Source organism: Zootoca vivipara, chromosome Z (assembly GCF_963506605.1).
Source record: "Zootoca vivipara chromosome Z, rZooViv1.1, whole genome shotgun sequence".
NCBI classification, from domain to species: Eukaryota; Metazoa; Chordata; class Lepidosauria; order Squamata; family Lacertidae; genus Zootoca; species Zootoca vivipara.
In genome coordinates this window covers 14,596,640-14,614,125 of record NC_083294.1, presented here as the reverse complement: position 1 = coordinate 14,614,125, position 17,486 = coordinate 14,596,640, and the positions used below count along the sequence as shown (strand labels likewise).

Genomic DNA, 17,486 nt, shown 5'->3' with positions numbered 1-17,486 from the left:
GAATGAAGAGGGTCTCGTCTCCCTTCCTTCAAGGATTCACTCAGGGACTCGCTAGCGTCAGGCTGGAACCATCGTGTCAGGCTCCGCAAGGCTACACGCTGTTCGCTCGAGTGATTTCCTGTAGATAAAAAACAAAGGAGGGGGGGGGGAGAGAGAGATTGTCCTTGTAGCTGCCGCAGCTGTTTTAGAACTTCTTGCTGGTTAGTCCACCACCAAACTCTCCGAGGTAGTGTGTCCCACGTATTGGACATTGAGGTGTGTCTGGCACACAGAAGTCATCTCTGGGATGTAGCAGCAGTTAGTTGAGAAGTCATCTCTGGGATATAGCAGCAGTGCCTTACAGCAGTCTTTGCCGAATTTCACAAGGCTTGCAACAGGGTTCCACGTCTGGTCCATCTTTCAGGATCTCCCCGTGGTTTCTCTTTCCTTCCACAGAACTTCATGCATGTGCAGGGTTAAGGAGGGGTCCTTTAAATCCGTATTTGCCTCCCATCCAGCTGCCGACGGCTGAGTTCTGCTAGGATACTGAAGCCTGTTTTTCAAATTATGCAAAGTCTTGTGGTTTCTAGAAGAAGAAAAAACTTACAGCTGCTTTGTAGCAACGGGCTGTTTCCGTGAGACATAAATTTTTTTAAAGTCAAAGCATTTAGAGCAGTAGTGTTTTTGTAAGCTGAAACGTGGACCTCCAAAGCATAACATCTTTTTCTCCCTACTTTCACAGCAACGGTCTTTGGTCACACAATGTCACACAATAGAATGTCCGAAATGGCAACACCAGCCAGGCACAGCCACAGTCTCTAAGTGCAGGTTGCAGGAGAAAACAAGTTGTGCAAATACAAATCATGCAGAATCGCTTGTGTAACCAAATAAGGGGGGTTACGCCACACATCTCTGCCGGAGGTTTGAGAGTTATTGAGATGTTGCAGCCTGTCTTCCAACGTAGTGTTAGATTCAAACAATGTCTTTACACACAAATCTCAATTCAATATAACTTCCTTCTACCTTATCCTAAATTCTTTAGTTGACAGACATCCATTTCATTAAAATATGCACTTCTACAAATTTTCCAACATGTTGCTGTCACAAAAACATATGAAATGGGGTTGCAGATAGGAGGGTTAAACCCTTTAAACGTAGTTTGCTTTTTGAAGGACTCAAATGTCTCTTTTTCCCCATTCTTGTAAGTTTCCCCAAAAACTAAAGTCTGCACAGTTCTAACAGGACTTGGGGAAAAGATGTTAATTGTTCAAATAAAATCTATTGTCTCTTGCGTTGTGAACTACTTAAGTACATGATTTTTTCCCCTTTTCTTTTCTTTTGAAGCCAGCTGCAGCATGTGAAAACATTTTCTGAGCACCGTTACTGGCATTTTGTCAGTTTCCTGTGGGGGGGGGGGGGTAGCCTCATTTCTAGTGTGGTGAATAGCATTCTAAAGGTTGCAGAGATGATTTTTTCTGAACCAATCCTCCGCTGTCTGTTTGTACAGCCCTTTTAGGCATAAAATCAGTCTGATGCTTCTTTTGGCTTTTTGGTGCTGTTTCAAGGATATTTAAAAACAGAATACTGGGTGCCTATGTTTATAACAAAGTCCAGATGCAGGTAACTCTTAAGTCACCTTGACCATGGCTCCTTGCCATGCCTGCCAAACCGACGAACTCTCTTCTGCTGGGACCCCCTTGTCCCATCTTTCTCCAAACACTCTTCCTTCCTCTTTTACATTGACCGAGACATCTCCGTCCTAGCAACTGACCTTCACCAGTGACCTTTGAACCCCTTCTGGTTCCTCACTGGTCCTTGAGCCATCATTTGTTGCTGTTTAACCACTGCCTTTCTCTTCATCTTCTTTCTCACAATGCCTTTCTTCTCTTTGGGGGAATACTGGTTTGCACCACCTTTTTTTCTCTGAACTTGTTGTTGGCAGGACTTGTAAATTAAATTTCTTTTATAGCATTCTGAATTTATCTATCATGAATTCTAGGGAAATCACATTTTTCCCTCCTCTTGACCATACTCCTCCCATTTATGGCCCTGTAAAGTATCCCCTCATTCAACCAGAGCATGCACTGCAAACTTTGCCACACATACCATGCATTGGACACTTTACCACACTCTACCTCCCAGTTTTTCCTTGTTTCCTAAGTATCTATTTGTCAGGGGACCTCCTCCCTACTGGCTACTAACATACACATTTTCCTCCTCCCTTTGCCTCTTACCCAAAGCGCATGGTTTTCCCAGTTGACCTCTAATTAACTGAGTACTACCAACACGCTGGAGATGTGATCAGGATCTCCCTTCCCCTCATTAAAGGGGGCCAATTCCCTTCAAGGTACCTTTTCCCTTTCTACTTACCCCAGCCGGCTTTTCCTGTTCTTCCCTTCCAACCTCGGTCCTTTTGCCTCTTCGTCCAGGGCACGGAAACTCAAGGGCCACCTCTGATCCTCCGGAAAAAGTCTGCCGGTGTGCACCAGACCAGAGGCGCCGTTAGGAATCTGCGCCCTGTCCAGTGGGGCAAAAGGGGACTGCCTCTGGTTCAGGGAAATGCCCTCATCCGAGTCACGCACGACACCAGAAATGTTAGGACACCAGAAATGTAATATGGATGATTGGCTTCCCAAATTGACCAGACGAAATCTCAGGCAGTTGTACATATTATAAAACAGATTTATTAAAACATTTATTGCAATAAATGGTGGCAGTGAGAATGAGTTTCTCATTCTGCCCAACCCATGGGCATACACAGAGTGCTTTTATACCTTTTTGACAGAGTGAAGTGAAGATCAGCCTTTCTGCAGTACTTCATCAACCAATCAAGAGAGAGCACCCCAAGATGCAAAGTCACCCGCCCAACTCTACTAGGTGGCGTTATGTACCTGGTACCTTCATACACGTGTCTATGTGGAATTTTACAGGCACAATTGTGGTTGTGCTCTACTTAGAATTTGCGGTGGGCTGCATCCTCTTGCTCTTGTGGTTTATGCTAGAATTTCTTAGAAGTGCTGTGTGTGGTTAGATCTTTGCATTAGATGTGCAAACATGCTGTGCCTGTAAACAGAGAGATTTAGAATTGAATATACAAAATGGAGTTCTTCTTGCTCTCCTGCGTGGCCTGACCAGGATTATTCTGGCCCTGGTCATTGCCACCCTATAGTTTGGCAGAGTGGCCTGATTGGTTATCTGCAGTGGAGGCTGGTCCGTTGGGGTGAATGGAGCATTGCCCTGCCAACCTGTCTGCCCTCAGCCAGCTCCCAACCAGTTGCCTTCTTTTTTTTACATCTCATCCAGGGGTTGACCGGCCTATTGGCTTCCACCTCCATAGTCTCAGTGTTGCTCACTAGGGAGGAGGATGTGGACCAAACTAGAATTAGTTGGCTCCTCCCTCTCATTGGCTCTGGCTCCACCTGTTTGGGCTCCCTGTTTTCCACCCTAGCAGCCGAAATAGGCACCAACCTTTACTATTTACTGTATCTGACATGCTTTGTGAAAGACACAGGGCTTTTTTTTTTCAGGCGGAGCTCACCAGAACTTAACTCCAGCACCTCTCAGGTTGACGCCATTGCCATTCTAAGAGAACAAGGGAGAAGTTCATTGTGAGCTCTGGCACCTCTTTTTCTAGAAAAACAGCACTGAAAAGACCTGTAGTAAAAATGTTGAACTAAAGGGCAACTCCATGAATGTTGGAAGACTAAAGCAATTGTCAGGAGTATGGGCAGGAGTCAGGCTCTGGGGCCTGTAGTGCTTTGCAGGACTGGGGTCTGCCTCAGCTTGTGCTGGAGAGGCAAGGAGTGGTCACTCAGGTGATGCCACTTGATACCTCACTGCACCTGGTGGCAGGAGCTGGGAGGGATAAAAGCTCCGCATTTCCCTTCAGCTCTTTGCCACAACAACGCTATCCCTGCCTGGTTGCATCTGGCGTCTTGATCCTTGCTCCGTGGACCCTTGCCTTGCCGACGTCTTGATCCTTGCTCCATGGACCCTTGCCTTGCCGACATCTTGATCCTTGCTCCGTGGACCCTTGCCTTGCCGACGTCTTGATCCTTGCTCCGTGGACCCTTGCCTTGCCAACGTCTTGATCCTTGCTCCGTGGACCCTTGCCTTGCTGACGCCTTGATCCTTGCTCCTTGGACCCTTGCCTTGCCGACGCCTTGCTTCTTGTTCCTTGAACCTTCGCCTTGCTTCTTGTTCCTTGAACCTTCGCCTTGCTTCTTGTTCCTTGAACCTTCGCCTTGCTTCTTGTTCCTTGAACCTTCGCCTTGCTTCTTGTTCCTTGAACCTTCGCCTTGCTTCTTGTTCCTTGAACCTTCGCCTTGCTTCTTGTTCCTTGAACCTTCGCCTTGCTTCTTGTTCCTTGAACCTTCGCCTTGCTTCTTGTTCCTTGAACCTTCGCCTTGCTTCCTGTTCCTTGAGCCTTCGCCTTGCCTCTTGCTCCTTGAGCCTTCGCCTTGCCTCTTGCTCCTTGAGCCTTCGCCTTGCCTCTTGCTCCTTGGACCTTCGTCTCTGCCTTGCTCCTTGACCCTGCGACTGCCTGCTGCTGGACCCTCAGCCCTGCACCTGTTCCTGCTTCTACACCACCATCTTGCCTCTGGTCCTGACGCCCGCCGACCGGACCGTGACAGCAATGATGGCCACCAACCTAGATACGTTCCCAGTATGTTTCTGAGCACAATTCAAAGTGTTGGTTTTGACCTTTAAAGCCCTAAATGACTTTGTCCTTGTAATCCTGAGGGAGCATCTTCACCCGCATTCACCCCTGGGGGGTTAGTTGGGGGTGGCAGGGGGAGCTGGCTGGCAAGGATGTTATTTATATATACCGGTAAGTTTGTTAGGAGAAGGGTAAAAAACCCATTGAAAAGTGGCAGGGTGAGGCACCTAAGTGAACACTCACAGCTGTGCTGTGACTCGAGGGGGGAGGAGCTATGTCAAAAACTAGTGAATGGGCCCAGAACTCCATTCAGTGGAATGAGCAGGATGGTCACCTTGCCACCTTTTGAAGTACACCATTTGAATTACGCCCCCCACCATTTCTTTTGGTTGATTGGGGAGGAAAGTTTGTGGCTAGACAGCATGGGTAGACAAACTAGTCTCCCCCCCCCAAGTTTGAGGGACAGTGGACCGCCCCCCTGCTGAAAAAGTTTGCTGACCCCTGGGCTACAGTGTTGAACCTTGGTAGACCAGGGTAAATTTGTGTAAATTTACCCATATATCCTAAAAACACTAGTATCCACCATCCCTGCTTCCAAGGAAACCGAACATGGCATAAGCACCTGGAACCCTTGGAATTTTGCACAGCTCAGTGACTTGGGCAGCATGCAACAATATTGTTCTTCTTGTTGTTTAAATTACCTGAATATAAAATGTTAATACAAAAGCTGCAACAAGTCTGAGCCCTGCAGCTCAGCTGGCATAAATATTATTATTTAAATTACAGTATACAAATGATGTCATTCCAAAGTTTGAGTTCTGTAGGTTGAATACACCACCATCATTATCATCATATAAATATAAAAGATGACTGAAAGCGCTGCAACAGGCCTGAGTCCTGCAGCTGCCCTGGATCATGCAAACAGAAACGTGGTCAACGTTAAAACTAGATTAAAAAACAACAAGCCCACAGTGGGTGTGCTTTTGAGTACCGCAAATACATATGCATAGTAATGTGAAGTATAAAGGAGGGGGAAGGATCCTCTCTAAGGCTCCTCCCCCTCCCGTCTCCTCCCTTCCCCTTCCTCTCCTAGGCTCCTCCTATCTGGGCCCTTCCTGACAAGCCACGCGGAGCCCGCCCTGGTCACGTGTCCTCTCCTCCTCCCGCCTGCCTCCCCCGGAAGCAGAGGTTCGCTCTGCTAGCGCCGCGCCTCTTTCCCGGCCTGTCGCTCCTCTCCCTGGCTGCCCCTCCCTCCTTCTACTTCCTGTATCGGGCGGAAGCGAGGGGCGGGATTTCCCTTTCCGGGTACGGGTCCCCAGGCGGAGAGAGAAAGAGGGAGAGGGAGAAGGGGGGGAGGGAGAGGAAGGCGAAGCGAGATTGAGCCCCCGGGCGCTGGACGGAGGAGAGGCTGAGTGAGTGAGCGGCCAGCAAGAGCGGCCGGGCGGGGGGAGGCCCAGGAGGGAGGAGGAGGCCCAGGAGGAAGGAGGAGGTCGAGGCGGCGGCGGCAGCGGGAGGAGGCCTGGGCCGAGGCGGCGGCGGCGCGCGCGTCATGGCGGAGCTGGCTCTGGGGCCGAGCGCGGCACCCGCGGGGGCGGGGAAGAGCGAGGGCTTCGTCGACGCGCTGCACCGCGTCCGCCAGGTAAGATCGGGTGGGTGGGGGCGAAGGCCGCATGGCAGACGGCGAGGAGGGCCCGGCCCGGCCCCTCGCCTCACCTCGCCACCCCGCGCGCCTCGGCCTTGGCAGCAGGAGGAGGCAGCATATGGAGAAGTGGGGAAAGGTAGCCCCTCGGGCCTCCTCCTGGGGTGTGTGGGAGGAAGGGAGGCCGGCGCGGGGAGGCGTTTTTGGTCCTTTCCAGGGGTCTGCCCCGAACTGCAACCCATCCAGGGGCCATAGCGTGGCACGCGAGGCAACTTCCCGAGCTCTCTGGCGTGGATCTAACTCAGTGTTGCCTGCACTGGCAGGCAGAGGCTGTCCAGCGTTTCAGGCGGATTGGTGTGTGTGTGTGTTGGGGGGGGGGACTCGCCGGTCCTTTGTAAAGGAAACGTTCTTGACACTGAACTGTGGCCTCTTTTCCCAAAGGAGGCAGACTGCCGGGGGCCCTCTAGCTCGGCGTTGCCTACACTGGCAGGCTGTGGCTCTTCGGGGCTTTGAGGCAGGGACCTTTCGCAACCCCACCTGGAGATGTGGGCATGGGGGAATGGACTTGGAGACACCAAGCCACAGTTCTTTCTCTTAAAGAGGAAAGCAAGATTCTAGTCCTTGTGGTTCTGAATAAAGGGATGAGAAGTGGGGGCATGAGGAAGCTGTCTTCTACCAAGTAAGAACATTGTCCTGTTTAGCTCAGTGGGCTGGGCTGGGGTAGGCTAAGCCAGGCCAGGAGGAGGAGTAGGCATATGGAAGGTGGGCCCATCACACCTCCTCCTGGGAGAAGGGAAGCCATTGTGGGAAAGGATGTGTGTCAGGTGTGGGGAAACATTTTCCCCCATGGTACACAATGAGGCATAAGGTAACTTCCTGAGTTGGAACATTGGAGTCTGTTTATCTTGGTCTACACTGATAGGCAGCAGCTTTCAGCAGTTTCTGGCAGGTGGTCTTTTCCCAGGTGTGGCTGGAGATGCTCCTGAAGATTGAACCTGGGGCCTTCTGCATGCAACCGATTTACAACCATTCCCCATAATATAGGAACATAGGAAGCTGCCTTACAGTAAGATTATTAGGGTAGTATTGGATAGGATTGTCTGCACTGACAGGGGGTGGCTCTCCAGGGTTTCAGACAGGGAGCAGTTCCAAGCCCTACCTGGAGATGCTGCAGGGAATTGAACCTGGGACTTTTAAACAGGCATACCCAAACTTCAGCCCTCCAGATGTTTTGGACTACAATTCCCATCATCCCTGACCACTGGTCCTGTTAGCTAGGGATCATGGGAGTTGTAGGCCAAAACATCTGGAGGGCCGCAGTTTGGGGATGCCTGCTTTTAAACATACTGTATGTTCAAACACTGTGCTGCAGCCTTATCCCAAAATGAACTAAGATTCCAGTCCTTATGGTTCTGAAATAAAAGCTGATTTGAAGAGGGACTTACAGAGCTGCCTTATACTGAATCAGACTGTTGGTCCATCAAGGTCAGAAGGCTGGTCTGGGGCAGGCCTGGACGAGGCATATGGGAGAAGGCAGAGGCCACCTGTCGTGCTTCCTTTTGCGAGATGGGAGACCAGTGTGGGAAAGGGTGACATATATTAATGCTGTGTGTCAGGTGTGGAGAAGCCTTTTCGGTTTGTGACCAAACTGCATAGGAGTAGGGTCATGGTTTTAAAACTAGGAACACAGGAAGATATGCCTTGTATTGTGATCTGTCTTAACTCAGTAATGCCTCAGGCAGGGGAGAGTTCCCAGCCCTACCTGGAGATGCTGCTTTGGTTGAGCCTGGAGTCTTGTGCATGCATACTCTTGTCACTGAGCCATGGACCCTTGGTCTAGCTACAGTGACTGGCAGCAGTTCCCCAGGGTGTTGGGAAGGGAGTGTTTCTCAGTCCTACTTGGAGATGTCTTGAGGATTGAACCTGGGACCTTTAAAGCACGTGCTTTGATGATGAACTTTAGGGGCCCTTCCCCTAAAGTTACAGCAAGGTTCCAGTCCTCAGGGTTTTGAATTAAATGGGGAGCTGCCTTGTACTGAGTCAGACTTTTGCAGTTTATCTAGCACAGTACAGTGGTACATCTACTTACGAATAACTCTACTTACAAATTTTTCTACTTACAAATGGAGCTCCATCCGCCATCTTGGATGCGGTTTAGATAGGATTTTTTCTACTTACGAATTTTTAGATAGGGTTGCTTCGACTTACGAATGTTTTCTCCCATTGCATTCCTATGGGATTCGACTTACAGTTTTTTTTTTGACTTACAAATGTGTGTTCGGAACGCATTAAATTCGTAAGTAGAGGTACCACTGTATTTTCTACACAGACTACCTGCAGCTCTCCAGGTTTTCAAGTTAAGAATCCAAGAAGAGCCCAGCTGTGGGTCTCTTTGGCCTAGGATGTTGTAGGCTGCCTAAGTGGCCTTTGGGTGATCACCCCATTACTGTGATTGTAATATTGTTTACAATTTAATTGTTATTAATTCTGATTTTTAAATTGTTTGAACCAAATCTGGGACCTGCTGGTGAAGGATTGGTAGTAAGCTTAACTACAATTTATTGATAATAATACTCAAAGCAGACTCATTGAAATCAGTCAAGCTACTCATGCCAAATAATTTTCAGTGGGTCTAACCCTGAGTATAATTAATGTTGGCCACACATACCCATGTTAGAAATTCGCCATGTGCATTTTGCAACTGGTGCAGGTCCAATTGTGACCATGTGGAAATCATTGGATGTCAGGTTGGTAACTGACATCTCCATCTGACAGGCCGCTCCAGCTTTCTTAAGCAGGTAAGCGGAAGAGCTTATTTATTGCATTTATATCCCACTTTGTTCTTCGTGGTTCACCCCCCCCCCCAATATAATCCCTACAGCAATCCTATGAGGTAGGTTAAGAGGCTGTGACTGGCCCAAGGTCACCCAGTGAGCATCATGACTTAGTGGGGATTTAAACTCTGATCATCTCTCAGGTCCTAGTCCGACATGGTAGAGTACTTCTGCCTTGGGGCGGCTATGAGTAGATAAATAAATATGGGGAAAGCAAAATGTCACTTAGAGAAGGCTCTGAAATATCTTCCTTGAAACTTGAATTTGTTGTATTCTGGATTGTTTTGTTTGATGTTTTAATGTGTTGTAAATGACTTTTTCATTAAAGATTTTTTCATTAAAATATAAAGCAGTATAGAAATGAAATGAATACTACTACTACTGTACTAAATTCCACTGCCATTAGATTTTCCATTAGATATTCTGTTGTGGTGACCATAACCTAGGTTTAAGGTGCCATTTGGCAATTATCCTACGTATTTGAGTTTCTAACACTACCCCCCCCCCATGTTTCCCAACTCAGATTCCACTTTGGAAGCCCCCTCCCAAAGCAGGATGTTTCATAGAGTCATAGAATTGTAGAGTTGGGAGTAACCCCAAAGGTCATATACTCCAGCTCTCGGCAATGCAGGAATTGAAGCAGTGTTCCTTCTCTTTTGCATGTCCTCACCTCCAGCTTCCCCCCCCCCCACCGCCGCGCTGCTGATAGACTGCCTCTGACATGGAGGACTAGCCCAGCAGCCTCTTTTTCAAGCTCAGGTGCTTTTTGGGAAGCCCCCCCCCCAAAAAAAATCGGCCCTTCTCCCTTACGTGGCTTCCCTCTCTACCCGTTTCCCTCCTTCAGCAACTGTTCTCCAAAGGTAGACTGCCTGTGGGCATGAAGTCTTTGCTTGTTGTAGCTAAAAAAAAGCTGTCATGGAGCTTTGCTTGCTTGGTCCCAAAATGTCTATATTGGGCAGTGTCATGGTTTTCATGACAGTGGCCAATATGATATTCAATGCCCTTTTAAAATGTGTTGGGGTATTATTGGGTTGTTCTTGCTTTTCTTTTGATTATGTATTTTGTGATTTTATATTGTGATTTTATTACGTGAACCGCCCTGCGACCTGCGGGTATACAAATTTAATAAATAATAATAATTTTCATAGCACCACCACATTGCCCTGTTTGGGAGCCCCACCCCAGGCAAGATAAGGGGCAATGGCCCTCTCCAGCAGTTGCTTTTTGTAAGGTACACTGCCTCTGGACAGTTAACATAACATTTGTTATGGTTAATACAACCAAAAGGGCTTTGTTGAATAAAACTGAAAGTTTTATTATGCCGCTGATGTTTTCATCTATTTTATTTAGAGAGTTTTCTTTACCCTGTTCCATTGTGTGTGTGTGGGGGGGCAGCCTCACAGAGCAACTTAACAAAGGTCAGTAGTAAGACAGCCTCTACCCTCACAGGCTTGCTATCGAAAATACATGATGCAAGAGGAAAGAAGAATGGGTGGTGGGTGGGAATATAACAGTTTCAAGCTGCCACTGGGTGACGGTTGAGAGGGAACCAAAGACTGCTGGTCTCTATGCAGAAACGGGGGGATTGCCTTGCTGGGCTCCTCTGCTTTTGCTCTGCAGCCAGATGTAAACGTCCAGTTGAGGAAGTAGATGTCTCTCTTGGTTTTTTGTTTGTTTTTACAGGAACTTCTAAAAGAGTCCTGCTGGACATAGAATCAACAGGCATTCTATTTTCCCCTCCACCCAAACCAGTAAGACCAAAGCATCTTGGGGAGCCCTATAACCTGGGGGTGAAAACAGCAACCCTTTTCTGCTATTGCCACATCCACCTGCCAGGTGGACTGCCTTTGGACATGAATGTTCTGTTCCTAGGAGGGCTTAGTAAAAACTGAGCCTTGCAGGATCAAGGACACAAGAGCAGCAGCCTGTTTTCTCACAGTGGGCAGTAACGTAGAAAGCTGCAGCCCTACCTGGAGATGCCAGGAATTGAATCTGGGATGTTCTGCATGCAAGGTGGATGCTCTGCAACAGAGCCAGAGCCCTTCCTGGGATCATAGAAAGCTGGTTGATACAAAGTCAGACCAGTGGTCCATTTAGTCTTGTCTACACTGATTGGTAGCAGTTCTGTAGAGTTTTGGACAGGATTCTGTCTCCAGCTCCACCTGGAGATGCTGCTGCAAATTGAACCAGGGGCCTTCTGCATGCAAGGCAGATGCTTTGCTCTTTAGATATCTTCCCAAGATGTCTCTGGGAAGCAAAGAAATATACTGTATGAAGGCAGTAGTATCCTTGATGTTGCTTCTTAGCAAGCTGGTACAGTACCTCTCCTGAACTTGGAGGTAACATACAGCAGAGGTGGCTGAGTTGAATTCTTGAGTTAGGAATGTGTGAGCATTGACCCTGGAGCTGGCCCTACCATTAGGACACAGTGAGGTAGCTCCCTAGGGAATGGGTGGGTGGGGTAATCAATGGGAAATCATGCCCTCGCAGGGCCTTTGTTATTGTAAACCATGTGGTGTACCTTCCACCCCCTTAGCCAGCCTTCTTCAATTTTTGGGTCGCATATATTGTTGGACTATGATCCCATCACTGCGACCATTTGCCATGCTCTCTAGAGCTAATAGGAGTTGGAATCCAAGAACATCTGGAGGGCCACAGTTTTGCTGCCCCTGCCATACAACCAAGATGGCAAGTAGCTATTGCTAGCTCCCCACCCCCTGTGAGTCTAAACCTATGTTACGGCAGAGTGACATCTAGTTGAGCATCCTATTCTCACCATGGTCAAGCAGCTGCCTTTGGGAAGCTCATAAGCAAGACCCGAGTGCAACAATACTCAAACACCACTTGCCATTCCTCACAACTGGTATTCAGAGGTTTACTGCCTCTGACAGTGGAGGTATCTCCCCTCTCCCTGCACATTACGCATATACTTTTTAAGACAAACATTCTCAATAATCTCATTGTAGCCTTTCCTCATAGAAGAGTTGTCCTTTTCTATGTCTTTTCCAGCTGTGCTGTATCCTCCTTGAGATACAGCATCTGGAACTGTAAGCAGTATTCCTGAGTTGGGCCTCAGCACACAGATTTGTGTAATGGAATTAAGATGCTGGCAATTTTGTCTTTCTGTTCACTGTTTTCATTTGGTTTTATCCCTTCAGGGGGTGAGTGGGATGTGTTTGTCAGAGATTCTTGGGTTCTTTTGGGGGGGGGGGCTCCTGGAGAGAAATGGAGAGAGTAGGGGTCAGATGATAGGGGTCAGAACTAGGAGATGTCCAGCATCTGTGGCAGCTCAGATTCCTGTGGCATCTTAAAAGACAGATTTGTTGTGGTATAAGCTTTTGTGGACTGCAGTTCTCTCAGTCAGGCTTCATACACCTCATATATTTAAAGCACACACAGCCAAGAATCCTGGGAACTATACTCCTCACAGTTCTACACGTTCCATTACCTTTAACAAACTACAGTTTTCAAAATTCTTTGGGACCAGTTTTGTGGTTTATTGTGCTTTAAATGTATGCTGTGGGTGTGATCAGATTCTCAATAGAGCCCAAACAGTTCCTGAAATAAATTTGCCTTATTTTCCATTGACATATTCTGGTTGGGACTGTGGGCAGGGCAGGAAAGGGTTAAACTCCCCCCCATGTGCTATGCCATGACAACCCTATGCCAAACTCTTAAGCCACCACCACCAGTTGATGTGTTGACCAGTACAGTACTGTATTTAGCACCCGTTCAACTTTTGGCCCTCCATACTTAAGAGGGGCCCAGGTGGCGCTGTGGGTTAAACCACTGAGCCTAGGGCTTGCTGATCAGAAGGTCGGTGGTTCGAATCCCTGTGACGGGGTGAGCTCCCGTTGCTTGGTCCCAGCTCCTGCCAACCTAGCAGTTCGAAAGCACATCAAAATGCAAGTAGATAAATAGGAACCGCTATAGCGGGAAGGTAAACGGTGTTTCCATGTGCTGCTCTGGTTTGCCAGAAGCGGCTTTGTCATGCTGGCCACATGACCTGGAAGCTATACGCCGGCTCCCTCGGCCAATAATGCGAGATGAGCGCCGCAACCCCAGAGTCGGTCATGACTGGACCTAATGGTCAGGGGTCCCTTTACCTTTACCTTACTTAAGAAAGAGCATAAGGTGCCGGGCCTCTCTCCCATAGAGCAGATTTATATTGCTTTTGTGCTACCTCACAAAAGGCTCTGCTTTATATCTCTGCCATACATGTATGTTTCAACAGATCTTTCTGTTTGCTTGAGAATGGTAGAGCTGCATTCTACCTGGCTTACATTACAATTCCCAGTAATCTCTATTTTTGGGTGTTGGGGGGGGAGGGTGCTGTACATAATATCATTGTTAATTGACTGTAATACTTCACACACCTTGAGGAAATAGACTCTAGGCTAGGGAAGGGGAATCTGCAGCCCATCAGCCTCAGCCAGCATGTTCAATTAGGGTTGGATGATGAGAGTTGTAGAAAACTGGGGAGCTCCCAATTTCTGCTCTGGCCTGTGAATAGTTGTGCCACCAAATATCTGTTAGTTGCCAGAAGACATATTGGCTTCATAATCATAACTGCTTGTGGGGCACAAACCAGTCTAGAATCTTTCTCAAGAGATCTGGTCTGGTCTGGTGTTTTGGAAAGGAAAATGAAAGATGGGAAGACAGAAAGTGGAAATCAGCAGAGATTGAAGTTCTTGTGCCTTGCCCTCTGTTATCCATTGCGGAGGGGGCAGCAATCTGGGAACTCCTTAAGGCCTCTTAATGATCTTCTTGAAAGTAGAGAGGGTGAAAGGGGGATTTGGGTGAGTGCACTGTCTACAGTGGATGACATTATGATAAATGCTGGAGGACTAGTAGTGTTCTGTAACTGCAAATATGCCCCCAAGCTCTGTGGCAGTATAACTGAGGATAAACCTCATAGAATTGTAGGGTTGGAAGGGGGACCCAAAAGCTCATTTAATCCAACCCCCTGCATCCCTGAAATCTGAACTTTTTTATTTTTTCCTGCTACTTTTTGCCCTTCTTGGGACGTGTCAGCTTCTATGTAATGCCTGGCTGATACCACATAGTATGTGTGTTAAATAACTTTTTTGGTTGAAAGGACCCTTGTGGACTCTAGAGCAGGGGTCAGCAACCTTTTTCAGCTGTGGGCCAGTCCACCGCCCTTAGACCATGTCGTGGGCTGGACTATATTTTGGGGGGAGAAATGAACGAATTCCTGTGCCCCACAAATAGCCCAGAGGTACATTTTAAATAAAAGCACACATTCTACTCATGTAAAAACACCAGGCAGGCCCCGCAAATAACCCAGAGATGCATTTTAAATAAAGGACACATTCCACTCATTCCTGGACCGTCCGCAGGTCGGATTTAGAAGGCGATTGGGCCGGATCTGGCCCCTGGGCCTTAGTTTGCCTACCCATGCTCTCTAGAGCACTGTTCTTCAGCTGATGTGTTGAGACCCTCCTTCCATCCAAAAAAGACTCGTGGACTGATCTAAGGTGGGCTGGATCAGCAGCCCTAACACAGTGCATCTATGGTAGAAAAAAAGGAATGGGTCTCCAAACATGTTTAGCTTTGAGGTCTGGAAGACCTGCTCCCTACCTTGCAAGACTTTCCCCATCTGACCTGGGAGGTGAACAGAATCTTGGGGTATTGTTTAGTGGGGTGTTGTTGTTGTCATTGATATTATTTATTGTATCTTTATTTTTAGATCTTAAAATGAATTATGTGGGAATTTGTTCAGTTTTGTTGTGTACCCTTTGATGTGTTTTATTTCTTGTTTATGGCTACTTCTGTTATGTTTGCAATCATGTAAATGATTCATATTGCAAGCGGCCTTGAGCATTGTGGTTGGGTTAAAGGTGGGTCCCACGTCTGTAAAAGTTGGAGGCTGCTGCTCTAGAGGGTATGTGAAAAGATGTATGGAGTTGCCTTAGAATCTTGTTGGGCCATAAAACTGCTTTCTATTCTGACAGCAGGTTTGTGCTTTTGAACTGGTATGTTGCACATACATACTTGACCTCTATCAGTGACCTGCATTGTAGCTGAGGAGGCCACATAATCTGTGGGAGGTGGCTTGAGAAACTTGGGTTTCAACTCCTTCATCTTTGGCTATGGGAAAACCAGGGTTTCTCAGGCTCAACCCACAATGTGCAGATAGGTGGTGGATGAGGTATGGGTTTGAGTCCCCTAGTATCCACTAGGCTTGCCAAAAATGTTTCATTAATAAGTGATTCTGAGAGTCTGTGTAATAATCGTAGTGGTGATCTTGCCAAATACCAACATGCAAACTTTGATTTCCTTGAACTATTTATTGAAGCGCTTTGGCATTTCTTTTTGAAATGAATTTCAGAAGTATTTCTTCTATAAATTATTTAAATAATGATAATGGTGGTATTATTCACCATGACTCCAAATCCTTTTCCATGGTCAACTACTCTCAGTTCAGACCCCCATCAGTGTGTAAGTTGAGTTAGGGATTTACTACTGCTTGGTATGCATTACTTTACTCTTACTTAAAATCTGTTATTTTTGACACCTGTTCATCTAGTTCAGAGAGGTCCTTTAGAGTGCTTCATAGTCTGGTTGAGTTTTCACCATCCTGTTTTTTTAATAAAACAACAACACTGTTTTCATTAGACAAATTCATTAGACAAATTCATGGAGGAGAGGGCTATTGATGGCTATTACCGGTAGCTGCAATGATTATGCTGTGCTGCCACCATTGGAGGCAGCAGTACTTCTGAATACCAGTTGCTGGAAACCAAAGAAGAGAACTCTTGTGCTTGAACTGCTTGCTGGTTCCCCATGGGCACCTGGGCTGGACACTGTGAAGACAGGATGCTGGACTAAAAGTAGCTTGTCTGCACTTACCCCACCCCATTACTTTGCTCTCAGTTGTGAAGAATATTCTTATATTATGAATGGTCCATGTTGCCATTAAGAAAAAGAGGTAGGAATAGACCAATATATATGTGGACTGTCCCTGGATAAAATGACTTTTCTTCTTTAAGTTCTCAAAGTTCTTAACCTAGCCCAGGGTTGTCATCAGAACTAGCCAGATGTTTAACTGATCAGTCACAGTCAGTCTATGAAAAAGAAGACTTTAGAGCCATCTTGCCCATAAATGGCAACTAGATGTTTTGTTTTGGCAACTAACCTTGGTTTAAGGAGCCATTTGGCGCCCAGCTTATATATCTTGAGTTTCTGACACTATTTTTGAACCCGGTTTAATAGCACAGGTCCCAGAGCAGATCCTTGGGAGACCCCACAGCTCATTCCTTTGTGACAATTCCATTGTGACAGCCGTCCTCTATTGTGACAGGCACTCATGAACTTCTAGTCTTTTTCTCCCCCGCACCCCCCTTTATCCTGGACATCACAAGTCTCAGATAATTGAGTTAGCTGACATAACTCTTGTTTCTTAGGAAGCCTGAACGATGCTGCTCTTGCTGATTTCGAATGTAGGTTGTATGTTGTTGGTATGGACTTTTTTGTGGGTGGATCAGAAGGTTGGGGTTCTTCCTAGAGGAATGTACTTTAAGGCAGATGTTTGGGGCAGCAATTTTATGGGTCTGTCTCTGTCTATGTAAGCTCTTTTCCCTGCTACTACTGATGTATCATGGCTGTGCTGCTCACTCCTCACTCCCTTTGTGTCTCTATTCTATTCTCACTGCAAGGGCAGTTTGCAAGTGGGGAGGTGTGGTTTAATCTCATCTAACCAGGGTAGTTGAGATTCCTGCATTGCAAGGAATTGGATGATGACCTTTGGGGTGCCTTCCAACTCTACAGTTCTATGATTCTGTAATAGGACAGGAGATACTGGTTTTATCTGTCTCATTCATAAACCAATGCTAAGCCAGAGTTCTCCAGCTATAACAGGGAACTGTAGTTTAATTCAGGTAGGTAGCCATGTTGGTTTGACGTTTTAAAAAATTGTCCGGTAGCACCTTAGAGACCAACTAAGTTTGTTCTTGGTATAAGCTTTCGTGTGCATGCACACTTCTTCAGATACCTTGTGGTTTAATGTGAGCCTTAACACAGCCTTAACACAGTGGGAAGCAGACAGTGTAAACCATAGTTTGAGAAGTCAGGAAAGGTTATACCGGTATGTACGTTTCTATAGGCAACAACCATTTCACATGGGGGTTCTGTTCCTGGCCCCCACATGTATTGGCAGATCTCGCATAAATGTGTTTTGCCCCTCCCCCCATTCCACTACATGCTTCCCTCTTCCATGTCCAAAAGGACCTGTGCGCTAGTGATCATACATCATTTGGACGGACCTAAAATGGTTGTCACTTGTATTCAAAGAGTGTGCAAGGGGTCATTAAAGAGTGACTAAAATGGACTTAACATCGGTTTTGGATGATAT

The 17,486-nt window shown here is 47.0% G+C and overlaps 1 protein-coding gene across 8 annotated transcripts in view; it reads left to right on the top strand.

Moving 5' to 3' along the window:
• The first annotated feature begins 5,852 nt into the window (after window positions 1-5,852).
• FUBP3 (far upstream element binding protein 3) overlaps window positions 5,853-17,486 on the top strand; it is a 58,169-nt gene continuing 46,535 nt past the window's right edge. For 2 of the 8 annotated variants that reach the window (XM_035112982.2, XM_035112981.2), the window contains exon 1: window positions 5,931-6,051. Coding sequence is in view for 4 of the 8 variants with exons in the window: in XM_060270198.1 (XP_060126181.1) it covers window positions 6,310-6,417 (108 nt within the window). In the remaining 4 variants the exon portion in view is untranslated. Of the gene's footprint in view, window positions 6,052-6,134; window positions 6,279-6,300; window positions 6,418-17,486 lie in introns of those variants that run through there. The other 6 variants (XM_035112979.2, XM_035112977.2, XM_060270198.1 and 3 more) reach the window with 4 other exon arrangements.